This window comes from Gadus morhua, chromosome 3 (genome assembly GCF_902167405.1).
Source record: "Gadus morhua chromosome 3, gadMor3.0, whole genome shotgun sequence".
NCBI classification, from domain to species: domain Eukaryota; kingdom Metazoa; phylum Chordata; class Actinopteri; order Gadiformes; family Gadidae; genus Gadus; species Gadus morhua.
This window is the reverse complement of record NC_044050.1, coordinates 9,218,707-9,228,977: the sequence shown is the minus strand read 5'-3', so window position 1 is coordinate 9,228,977 and position 10,271 is coordinate 9,218,707. Positions and strand designations below refer to the sequence as shown.

General features: G+C 52.1%; 1 protein-coding gene across 13 annotated transcripts in view; it reads left to right on the top strand.

Annotated features, from left to right (window-relative positions):
• Positions 1 to 223: 223 nt before the first annotated feature.
• cacna1ab (calcium channel, voltage-dependent, P/Q type, alpha 1A subunit, b) overlaps positions 224 to 10,271 on the top strand; it is a gene marked incomplete at its 5' end in the record, with an annotated part of 63,461 nt that continues 53,413 nt past the window's right edge. For all 13 annotated transcript variants that reach the window (XM_030351858.1, XM_030351857.1, XM_030351863.1 and 10 more), the window contains 12 exon segments: positions 224 to 421; positions 2,154 to 2,266; positions 2,554 to 2,666; positions 2,916 to 3,047; positions 3,373 to 3,445; positions 3,721 to 3,841; positions 4,327 to 4,394; positions 4,563 to 4,669; positions 5,885 to 6,041; positions 7,947 to 8,575; positions 9,037 to 9,374; positions 9,922 to 10,057. In XM_030351858.1, coding sequence (XP_030207718.1) covers positions 224 to 421; positions 2,154 to 2,266; positions 2,554 to 2,666; positions 2,916 to 3,047; positions 3,373 to 3,445; positions 3,721 to 3,841; positions 4,327 to 4,394; positions 4,563 to 4,669; positions 5,885 to 6,041; positions 7,947 to 8,575; positions 9,037 to 9,374; positions 9,922 to 10,057 — 2,185 coding nt within the window.

The window sequence follows — 10,271 nt, the reverse complement described above, 5'->3', positions numbered from 1 at the left end:
CTTAACTACATGCCCTCCCCCCCTCTCTCTCTCTCTCTCTCTCTCTCTCTCTCTCTCTCTCTCTCTCTCTCTCTCTCTCTCTCTCTCTCTCTCTCTCTCTCTCTCTCTCTCTCTCTCTCTCTATTTGCATCCCTTTCTCTCTCCCTCTCCCTCTCTCTCTTTCTATTTCTCTCGCCCCCGCTCTCTCTCTCTCTCTACCTGTCCCTAACTCCCTCGCCCCCAGGTTTTGCCCGCTCCAGTCTTAATAATGGGCTGGAGGGCTCCAGCTACAGCAAGAAGGAACGAAGGCTCCGCTTCTTCATCCGCAAGATGGTGAAGACGCAGGCCTTCTACTGGACAGTGCTCTGCCTGGTGGGGCTCAACACCATGTGTGTGGCGGCCGTGCACTACGACCAGCCAGATGTACTCTCCGACTTCCTCTGTGAGTACCGTGGACGCACACACACACACACACACACACACAGGCATGAACGAATGCACGAGCGCGCATGCGCACACACACGCACACACACACAAGCTGGTTGTTTGCAATATACACTTTTAGGTTTAAAAAGATTGTGAGTCTGTGAGTACCGTGCACGACACGTACAAACACACACACACACAAACACACACACACATGCTGGGAGGTAGCAATGCCCACATTCAGGTTTAAAAAGTAAAAGTCCAATCGCCAGGAGACAGAAGCCAAACTACAATCAAGCATCTTATTTGTGCTAAACGAATAAGTAGTACAGTTATAGTTCTGAGAGTTGAGCTTTCGCTCGTGAGTTGCTGGTGTACACACATGATGCACATGTACGTTCGAAAGGTATGTTTCATATTTGAAGGCATATGCCCTTACATAAACAGGTGTAGTCTGGGATTTATGCCCACATGCCCCTTAAACTTCATACTCCAAGCTTTCTATTGACACAGATTTATGATTATATACATCGGCAGAGATTCAAAGCAACATTTTTGCATCCACGTAGGTTGGCACTAGCACATACGCGCACGCACCCACACACACACACTCATGCATACACAAACCCACACACACAGACATATACACACGCACACACACACACACACACACACACACACACACACACACACACACACACACACACACACACACACACAAACTCACATACCCATGCATGCACACACGCATGCACACACAAACAAACACACACACACGCACATAGACATACACACACACCCACACACAAACACGCAGGGTCCTTGATGGCGTCAGCTCCCTAGCTCTGGCTGGTGTCCAGTGCCATTAGCATAGTGGTCCATACTCCCTGATAGACTCCATTCATCACCACTGTCATACACTGCTAGCTTCAGCCGCTATCGACTTTCACTCATCTCTCTCTCTTTTTCTCTGTATCTGTCTCTCTCTCTCTCTCTCTCTCTCTCTCTCTCTCTCTCTCTCTCGCTCTCTCTCTCTCTCTCTCTCTCTCTCTCTCTCTCTCTCTCTCTCTCTCTCTCTCGCTCTCTCTCTCTCTCTCTCTCTCTCTCTCTCTCGCTCTCTCTCGCTCTCTCTCTCTGCATTAATCTTCTCTCATCTCTCTTTTGCTTTCACCATGAACTTCGTTCTCTCTCCTCTCTCCTTCTCTCTATCCTTACCTCTGCATTCTCTCTTTCACCTATCTATGTATTTGATCAACCCCTCCTAATCGTTTTGCTGTTTCCTGCTGCTTGGTTTATGTTCTTTAAACACCTCCCTTCTCCTCCTTTCCTTCTCTCCTCATCTACCCCATCCTTCTTCTTCAACATGCCCTTTCTGACTTCTCCATCCCATCCTCATTCTTTCCACGTCTGGCTCCTTCCACTGGATCCTACTTCTTCTCCTGATTCTACACCTCCTCCTTTCACACACTCCTCCTCTTCCTCCTCCTCTTCCTCCTCCCTCTCCGCTGTTTTCATCCTACCTCTTCCTCCTTCCTCCTCTCCTCCTCCTTATCTCCTCCTCGCTTTTTCCATCTCATCCTCCTCCTCCCTCTCTACTCCTCCCTCTCTCCTCCTCCTTCACCCGCTCTCCTCTTCCTCCCTCTTCCTCCCTCTCTCCTCCTCCTTATCTCCTCTTCCTCCTCCTCCCTTTCTCCTCCTCCTCCACCATCTCTCCTCCTCCACCACCCCCTCTCTCTCCCCTCCTGTAGTTTATGCTGAGTTCATTTTCCTGGGTCTGTTCATGTCTGAGATGCTCATCAAGATGTACGGCCTGGGAACCCAGCCCTACTTCCACTCTTCTTTCAACTGCTTCGACTGTGTGGTGAGTCACACACACACGCACACAGACACACACACACACACACACACACACACACACACACACACACACACACACACACACACACGCACACGCAAACATTCACATATTTCAGACCTTGTATGTCTGTTAGATCTTGTCTAAATTAATGTAAATATATGTCTGTGTTTGTGTGTGTGTGTGTGTGTGTGTGTGTGTGTGTGTGTGTGTGTGTGTGTGTGTGTGTGTGTGTGTGTGTGTGTGTGTGTGTGTGTGTGTGTGTGTGTGTGTGTGTGTGCATGCATGTACAGGTGATAGTTGGCAGTATCTTTGAGGTGATCTGGGCGACTATCAAGCCCGGGACCTCGTTTGGTATCAGTGTTCTGCGTGCTCTAAGACTTCTTCGCATCTTCAAAGTCACCAAGTAGGTCTTCCTCTCTCTCTCTCTCTCTCTCTCTCTCTCCCTCTCTCTCTCTCTCTCTCTCACACTCTTTATCCCTCTCTGTTGACCAAGGTCACATCCTGTCTGTCGCTCTGCCTCTCTCTACCTCCCCCTCTCTGTCCCTCTGCCTCCCCCTCTTTGTCCCTCTATTACATTACTTTCAATGGCTTTCCAACATGGAGTAAACCAAACCATGAGATGTCTTAACCCTGGATCGTCTGTGTTTCTCAGGTACTGGGCCCCTCTGAGGAACCTGGTGGTGTCTTTGCTGAACTCTATGAAATCCATTGTCAGTTTGCTCTTTCTCCTTTTCCTTTTCATCGTGGTATTCGCCCTGCTGGGCATGCAGCTCTTTGGTGGACAGTGAGTGTGATTTTGCTAACCTGCATGCACACACACACAAGAAGATACACACCCACACCCACACCAACATGCACCCACACCTCTTTCCCACCTTGCATAATGAGTCCAATGTGCTTTGCGAATCAATTCAATTCAATTTGTCATTACAAAGAGGTAGTTCAATCATACAAGTTATGTTCTTAGTTACTTCCTCTAACACCTTTCATCTCTCTCTCTCTCTCTCTCTCTCTCTCTCTCTCTCTCTCTCTCTCTCTCTCTCTCTCTCTCTCTCTCTCTCCCTCTCCCCCTCTCCCTCTCCCTCTCTCTCTCTCTCTCTCACACACAGATTTAACTTTGAGGGCGGTACGCCGCCCACAAACTTCGACACCTTTGCAGCAGCCATCATGACTGTGTTTCAGGTAGGAGCCCTCCCTGGCCCAGTCTCTCTAACGGTCCTCTGCTCCTCTGTCTCCATGCTTGGATTTGACCGGAGGCTAAATCTATAGAGCGGTTCTGTAGCTGATCCGGCCCCAATTCAATAACAGCGTCATAGTTTATCTGGAATAAGGGACTTTAAGGCTCTTTCAGATCCCTGTTTGGAGACATTGTGTTCAATTCAGTATGCTAATGGGGATTCATTTAATATTGTCGATATCGCGTATGAATTGAGACAAATGATTGTGTCCATGCGCAGATCCTCACTGGTGAGGACTGGAACATGGTCATGTACGATGGCATTAAGTCCCGGGGCGGAGTCACGGATAGAGGCATGGTCTTTTCCATCTTCTTCATTGTCCTTACCCTCTTCGGCAACTGTATCCTTTTCATGGCTCAACCTGTGCTGACTCGCCGAACACATCCAAACCCAAGCTTCCTGACACACAAACACCCTTCAACCCGGATAGAACAACACAGATACATTTTAAGTGTTATTTATGAGTATTCATCAAATGCACAGTTTGACACAGGGACCATCTAGACAATGGACATTTTTGAGACAAGGCAATTGTCCTTGATGTGTTGAGTTTAGGTGGTCTTGGAATGGGAGAGGGCTAGAACGTAAGCTAGGCTTAAGGTGGAGAGGTTGGTGGAGGTGGGATCTATCACCATCAGGTGGGATCCATCAGTAGATCTTTACACAATGTGGTGTTGCCTTGAAACGAGTTGGGCACACCAGTGTGATGACAGATGTTCCTTCATAGGTTCCTCCATAAAAGGTTTTTAGTCTTGGAGGGGTTCAGCTCTTCTACTGCTCTCCAGCTGTGGTACTACCTGTCTCCTTGACCTCTGAACACCTCAGATACGTTGCTGAATGTGTTCTTGGCCATCGCGGTGGACAATCTTGCCAACGCTCAAGAACTAACTAAGGTACCTAACTGAACAACAGAGTGTGAATGAAAAGAAGTTGTCCTAAACTGTCCACAAGTATAATTGCTAGCATGTGAGGTTGGAAATCATAGTTCACTTTACGTATGTATCATGGTTGTTCATAAAGAGTGAAAACTAGAGATGAATGCCGGTGATGTATTCCAATAGGACGAAGAAGAGCAGGAGGAAGCAGCGAATCAGAAGACAGCGCTACAGAAGGCAAAGGAGGTGGCTGAGGTCAGCCCCTTGTCAGCCGCAAATCTCTCAATCGCAGCGTAAGGACAAACACACACACACACACGCAAGCACACACACACACACACGCACGCACACACACACACACACACACACACACACACACACACACACACACACACACACACACACACACACACACACACACCATCTAACACAATTACCCTCTAAACCAGAAATATTGAAATGCTATGGACTGCATTTATATAGCGCTTTTCTGACCCACTCACTACTATTAATGCCTCACATTCACCTACCTGTTCATTCAGCCACTCACACACTGACAGCAGTGTCACCCAGGCAACCGCCAACTCATCCAAAGAAGTTTAGGGCTAGGTCTTGCTCAGGGACACCTTCAAACTTAAAGCTAGGAGGTGCCTGGGGATCGATCCAGCACACTGCCAGTTGCCAAACAACCTGTCCTGTTTTACCTCCGGAGCCACTGCTGCTACAATGTCAACAATACGAGCACAATCGCATGACAACACAAACCCAAACCACAGGCCTGGCCTAGCGTGGTCATTCTCAGTAGCGTTCTGTCGACATGAGATAAAAGGCACCTGAACCTCCACTTTAATCTGCTCTCTCCCGCTCCTTCTCTCTCCTTTCCCTTCTTCTCCCCTCTCTCCCTCTCTCTCCCTTCTCCCCTCTCTACCTCTCTCCCTCCTCCTCTCTCCCTCTCTCCCTCTCTCTCCCTTCTCCCCTCTCTACCTCTCTCCCTCCTCCTCTCTCCCTCTCTCCCTCTCTCCTTCTCTCCCTCCTCCTCCTCTCCCTCTCTCCCTCCTCCTCCCCTCTCTCCCTCTCTCCCCTCTATCCTCCTCTCGCCTCTCCCCCTCTCCCTCTCTCCTCCTCTCCCCTCTCCCTCCCTCCCCTATCCCCCTCTCTCCCTCTCTCCCTCTCTCCTCCTCTGCCCTCTCCCTCTCTCCCTCTTTCCCCTCTCTCCCTCTCTCCACCTCTCCCCTTTCCCTCCCTCCCCTCTCCCCCTCTCTCCCTCTCCCCCTCTCTCCCTCTCTCCTCCTCTGCCCTCTCCCTCTCTCCCTCTTTCCCCTCTCTCCCTCTCTCCCTCCCCCCTCTCTCCCTCTCTCCCTCTCTCCCTCTCTCCCTCTCTCCCTCTCTCCCTCTCCCCCTCTCTCCCTCTCTCCTCCTCTGCCCTCTCCCTCTCTCCCTCTTTCCCCTCTCTCCCTCTCTCCCCTCTCTCCCTCCCCCCCTCTCTCCCTCCCCTCGTCCCAATGCAGTAAGGAGCAGCAGAAGAACAACTGTAAGCCTGGAGGCAAGTCAGTATGGGAGCAGCGGACCAGCGAGATCCGACGCCAGAACCTCATGACCAGCCGGGAGGCACTGTACAACGAGCTGGAGCAGGAGGACTGGAAAGTGGGGGAGGGCGGAGAGGAGGTGAGGAGGGGGACGTGTAAATGGAGCTCCTGCTATGGTGGATTACATGTGATGTTGTGTATATGGAAGGGTTCAAAAAAAGTAACATATATATTGTATATGAGGTTAAAATGATAAATGACAATATCTGAAGAGGCGTTTCGGTGTTAAACTCTGTGCCAAATGGTTCTGGGGTTGATCCCCGATGTCCGCAGTCCATCCTGTAAGGATCCTGAGGCAGAATGCCCCCCCCCTAGTTATCTTAGATTCATCACAATTCTAAAATCTAAAATTGTCTTTTGATAAAAGCGATGGTTATAGAAAGTGACAACAATGCAAAAAATGCCCTCTTGTTTTGGCTTTCCATTTGTGGCATACTGTGGACCGGCGTTAGTTTAGAAAAGATCCAAACTCCAAACTCAACCCACAGCAGCGACAGATACCAACGCTATTTGTAATTGGTTGAAATTGGTGGCATGTGATGTCGCTTGGTGACTGATGTCACCAGGTACTTGTGTGAGCCAATCAGAGAGAGCGATTGCAGAACCCTGTGTTTCTGGAGCCACGGTGCCATCACAGAGGTTTTGGTTCAGTTTGTTAGCTTTAGAGTAGCATGGGTCATGTGACTTTACCAAGCTCTTATAGGGATGTATCAACATCTTTAAGCCCTTTTCACTAACCCCCCCCCCACCCCCACACACACACACACCCCCGTTATCAAAGTTAAGCAAGGATCTAGATAAAATAAATACATCATCAAATGTCGATATCATTTTCATAGTTTGGCAAAACATCATTATTACTGGAATGATTTATTATGATGTGCTATTCCATACATACATACATACATCCAGAGGAAACAAAAACAACTTACCACAGGCAGCGACATCGATCATATATCGATCGTTTTCATTAAATATTTGGTGTTCATGGTTCTCAAAAACAACACACCAAAGACCGAATCGAACAATGTAGCCAATGACCAGGGTTTGTTTCCTACATGTGCTTTATCGACATCTAAGCATCGTGCTAATGTTGCTTTGAGTGAGTTGAGCACCTCTCCTTCTCTACCGCAACACAGAGCCGCATAGATCTGCATGCTTTGCACTGTTGCATTATTTAAAGTGTGCAATGCAATGAGAGAGAGAGAGAGGGAGAGAGAGAGAGAGAGAGAGAGAGAGAGAGAGAGAGAGAGAGAGAGAGAGAGAGAGAGAGAGAGAGAGAGAGAGAGAGAGAGAGAGAGAGAGAGAGAGAGAGCGCGAGAGCAAGGCTTTATCCCAGGAAGGAGAGAGAGCCAGAGCACCAGTCCTCTTATCAGGGACTGGGTATGGTTTCAGCAGGCGTGTTGACACACCAGCAAGGCCCCCTGGGGAGGGGGGGATTTCTAGTTTTCTACACTTGGAAATGAGTCCCAGCGGAGTGCTCCGAGTTGCCCTGCTCACCGGACGGTAGATCTGTGGCTGGGTCCGGAGGAGTCAGACAGGATGTGAGACGCAGGGGAGGAGGGTGCGTCAGTAAGTGGTGGATATGGGCACAGGAAGTGAGGTGTAGGAGAGGAGGGAGTAGAGGGTCAGGGACAGGAAGTGAGGTGTAGGAGAGGAGGCAGTGGTGGATGTAGGGACAAGAAAGAAGTGATGTAATACCTCAATGAGCAGGGGACAATTTCCTAAATTAAAGGTTTCTTAATTGAGTACAATATTTAAATGTCTCTTCGTTTGAAGCATAGATTGATAGTCTACCAATGATTTGGGGCTCTACAACTACCGTTAAACCATTCCGAATCTCTTTGATCAAAGGAAGTACGATGATGTAACGCAACTTAAATCGAAATGAGCCAATGCAATATGTATACAGGATGTCACCAACTTGAGGGGACAACACCCAGCCCGTCTGTGTTCCCCTACTCACCCGCCCTCCGCCCTCCAGTCCCAGGTTTCGTACCCCAGGAACTCCCGGGGGGACATGAAGACCCACCTGGACCGCCCCCTGGTGGTGAACCCTCAGGACAACCGCAACAACAACACCAACCGGCCGCGGCCCGGCGAGATGACCCTGGAGCAGGAGTACCTCCGCCAGGACCTGGCCCAGCACCACTGCCCCGCCGCCCCCCGACCGCCGCACCCCCCCCACCAGCACCGACACAGCCACGCCCAGCCTCGGCCGGGGGGCGGCGCTGCCGGGGGAGGGGAGGCGGGAGGAGGAGCGGCGGCGGTGGTGGTGGTGGTGCAGCCGCCGCTGTCCACCGAGCCCGGCTGCAGCACCTCGGCGCCGGGGGCCCGGCCGGGGGGACAGGGGGGCTCGGGACGCCACAGGGAGCACCGCGGGCGCCGGGGCCACCGGGGGAGCGGCGGGCCCGGGGAGGCGGAGCCCGGCGCGGAGGCGGGCGTGGACGGGAGCAGCAAGGAGCCGAGGAGGTCCCGGCAACGGAGGGGCTCGTCCCAGGAGGGCGAGCAGTGCCGCTCCAGACACAGGTCAAAGGGCAAAGAGGGCGAGGAGGCTGGCGAGGACAGGAAGTCCAGGCATCGGCATCGCCACGGAAACCACCGTAGCAGGAAGTTAGTTTGAGTAATCATACCTGTGTGTGTGTGTGTGTGACAGTTGTGTGCATTTTGTATCATTGTCTCATCCAAGTCAATCTTCTCTATTTAAAGTCTGCTCCTTACGCTAATCTCTTCTGCTTTTATGTATTTTTATTCTTGCTTTCTCTTTCATCCTTTCTCTGATTCTCACTAACTCTGTCTCTGCCCATTGCCTACCTCCACCTCCACCACTACCTCCACCTTTACCACCACCACCCCTCACACACCGACCACAATCGCCCACAACAATTGTTCCTCTCCCACCTCAACCCCCGGCCGACCCCGGCCACGCCCACATCCGCCATCACCCCCCCCTATGCCTAACCCCCACCACCTCCATCCTCCCCCCACATCTTTACCAACCCCCTCTCCCACCTCCGCCCTCCATCACACCCTCCATCACCCCCACCTCCACCTACCCCCCCCCCCGCCCCCAGGGGCCGTCACAGCACCACCGCCCCCCCGAGCCTCTCCACCGCCCGGCCCGTCCAGGCCCACCAGAGCGAGGACCTGGACAACCTGCGCAACAACAGCAAGCTGGCCGCCACCGGCCTGCAGTCCATGGCGGTCCTGAGCGCCGGCCCCCTGCCCCACGCCCCCCTGGACCACATCAACAACCTGCTGAACCGCCAGGAGCCCCCCCCCGGGGAGGAGGTGCACTCCCTGCTGCGCAGCATGGACAGCCTCATCCTCACCAGCCTGGCCAAGCCCCACTACACGGCAGTCACCATGCCCCCGGTGTACCCCTACCCCTCCACCAACGCCATCCTGCAAGGTGAGGGGGGGGGGGGGGGGGATGGGGCAGACCTCCCGTCGTCCTCTGACGTCCTGCAGGATGGGGGGGTGGAGGGTAGGATTGAGAAGGGGAGGCGATGGAGGGAGGGAAGGAAGGGGAATGGAGGGGGATGGGGGCGAGGAGGGAGGATGGGGAGGGTAAGGGAGGAGGACTGGACCAGGGAGGGAGGGCGAGAGCGGGGGAAAGAGACGAGAGAAAGGAACCCCTGAGGGGAAAGCGGAGGAGGAAGGATGGCGGTGGGGCGGGGGGAGGTCACAGAGAGAGACGGAGCGATGGAGAAGGAGAGGCAGAGAAGTATCTTAATGTGAATCAAACTCCCTGTCTGTCTCTCTCTCTGCCTGTCTTCATGTGAATGTGTATGTCTAGCTGACGTCTTTGTCTCGCTCTTTCTCTCTCTCTCTCTCTCTCTCTCTCTCTCTCTCTCTCTCTCTCTCTCTCTCTCTCTCTCTCTCTCTCTCTCTCTCTCTCTCTCTACCTCTGTCTCTCTCTCTCTCTCTTGCTCTCCCTCACCCTCTCTGCATCTCAGTTAACAAGAATGCCAACACGGACCAGAAGAAGAATGAGGAGAAGAAGGAGGAAGAGGAGGATGAGGGGGGAGACGGAGACGGACCCAAACCAATGCCTCCCTACAGCTCCTGCTTCATCATGTCAACCACCAACCCGTGAGTGGTGTGCGTGTGCGTGTACGTGTGTGTGTGTGTGTGTGTTTGTGTGGGTGTGTGAGTGTGTGTGTGTGTGTTTGAGTGCATGTATGCCTGTATATTTATGTCTGTTTGTGTGTTTGTGCGCACGCGCATGTGTGTGTGTGTGTGTGTGTGTGTGTGTGTGTGTGTGTGTGTGTGTGTGTGTGTGTGTGTGTGTGTGTGTGTGTGTGTG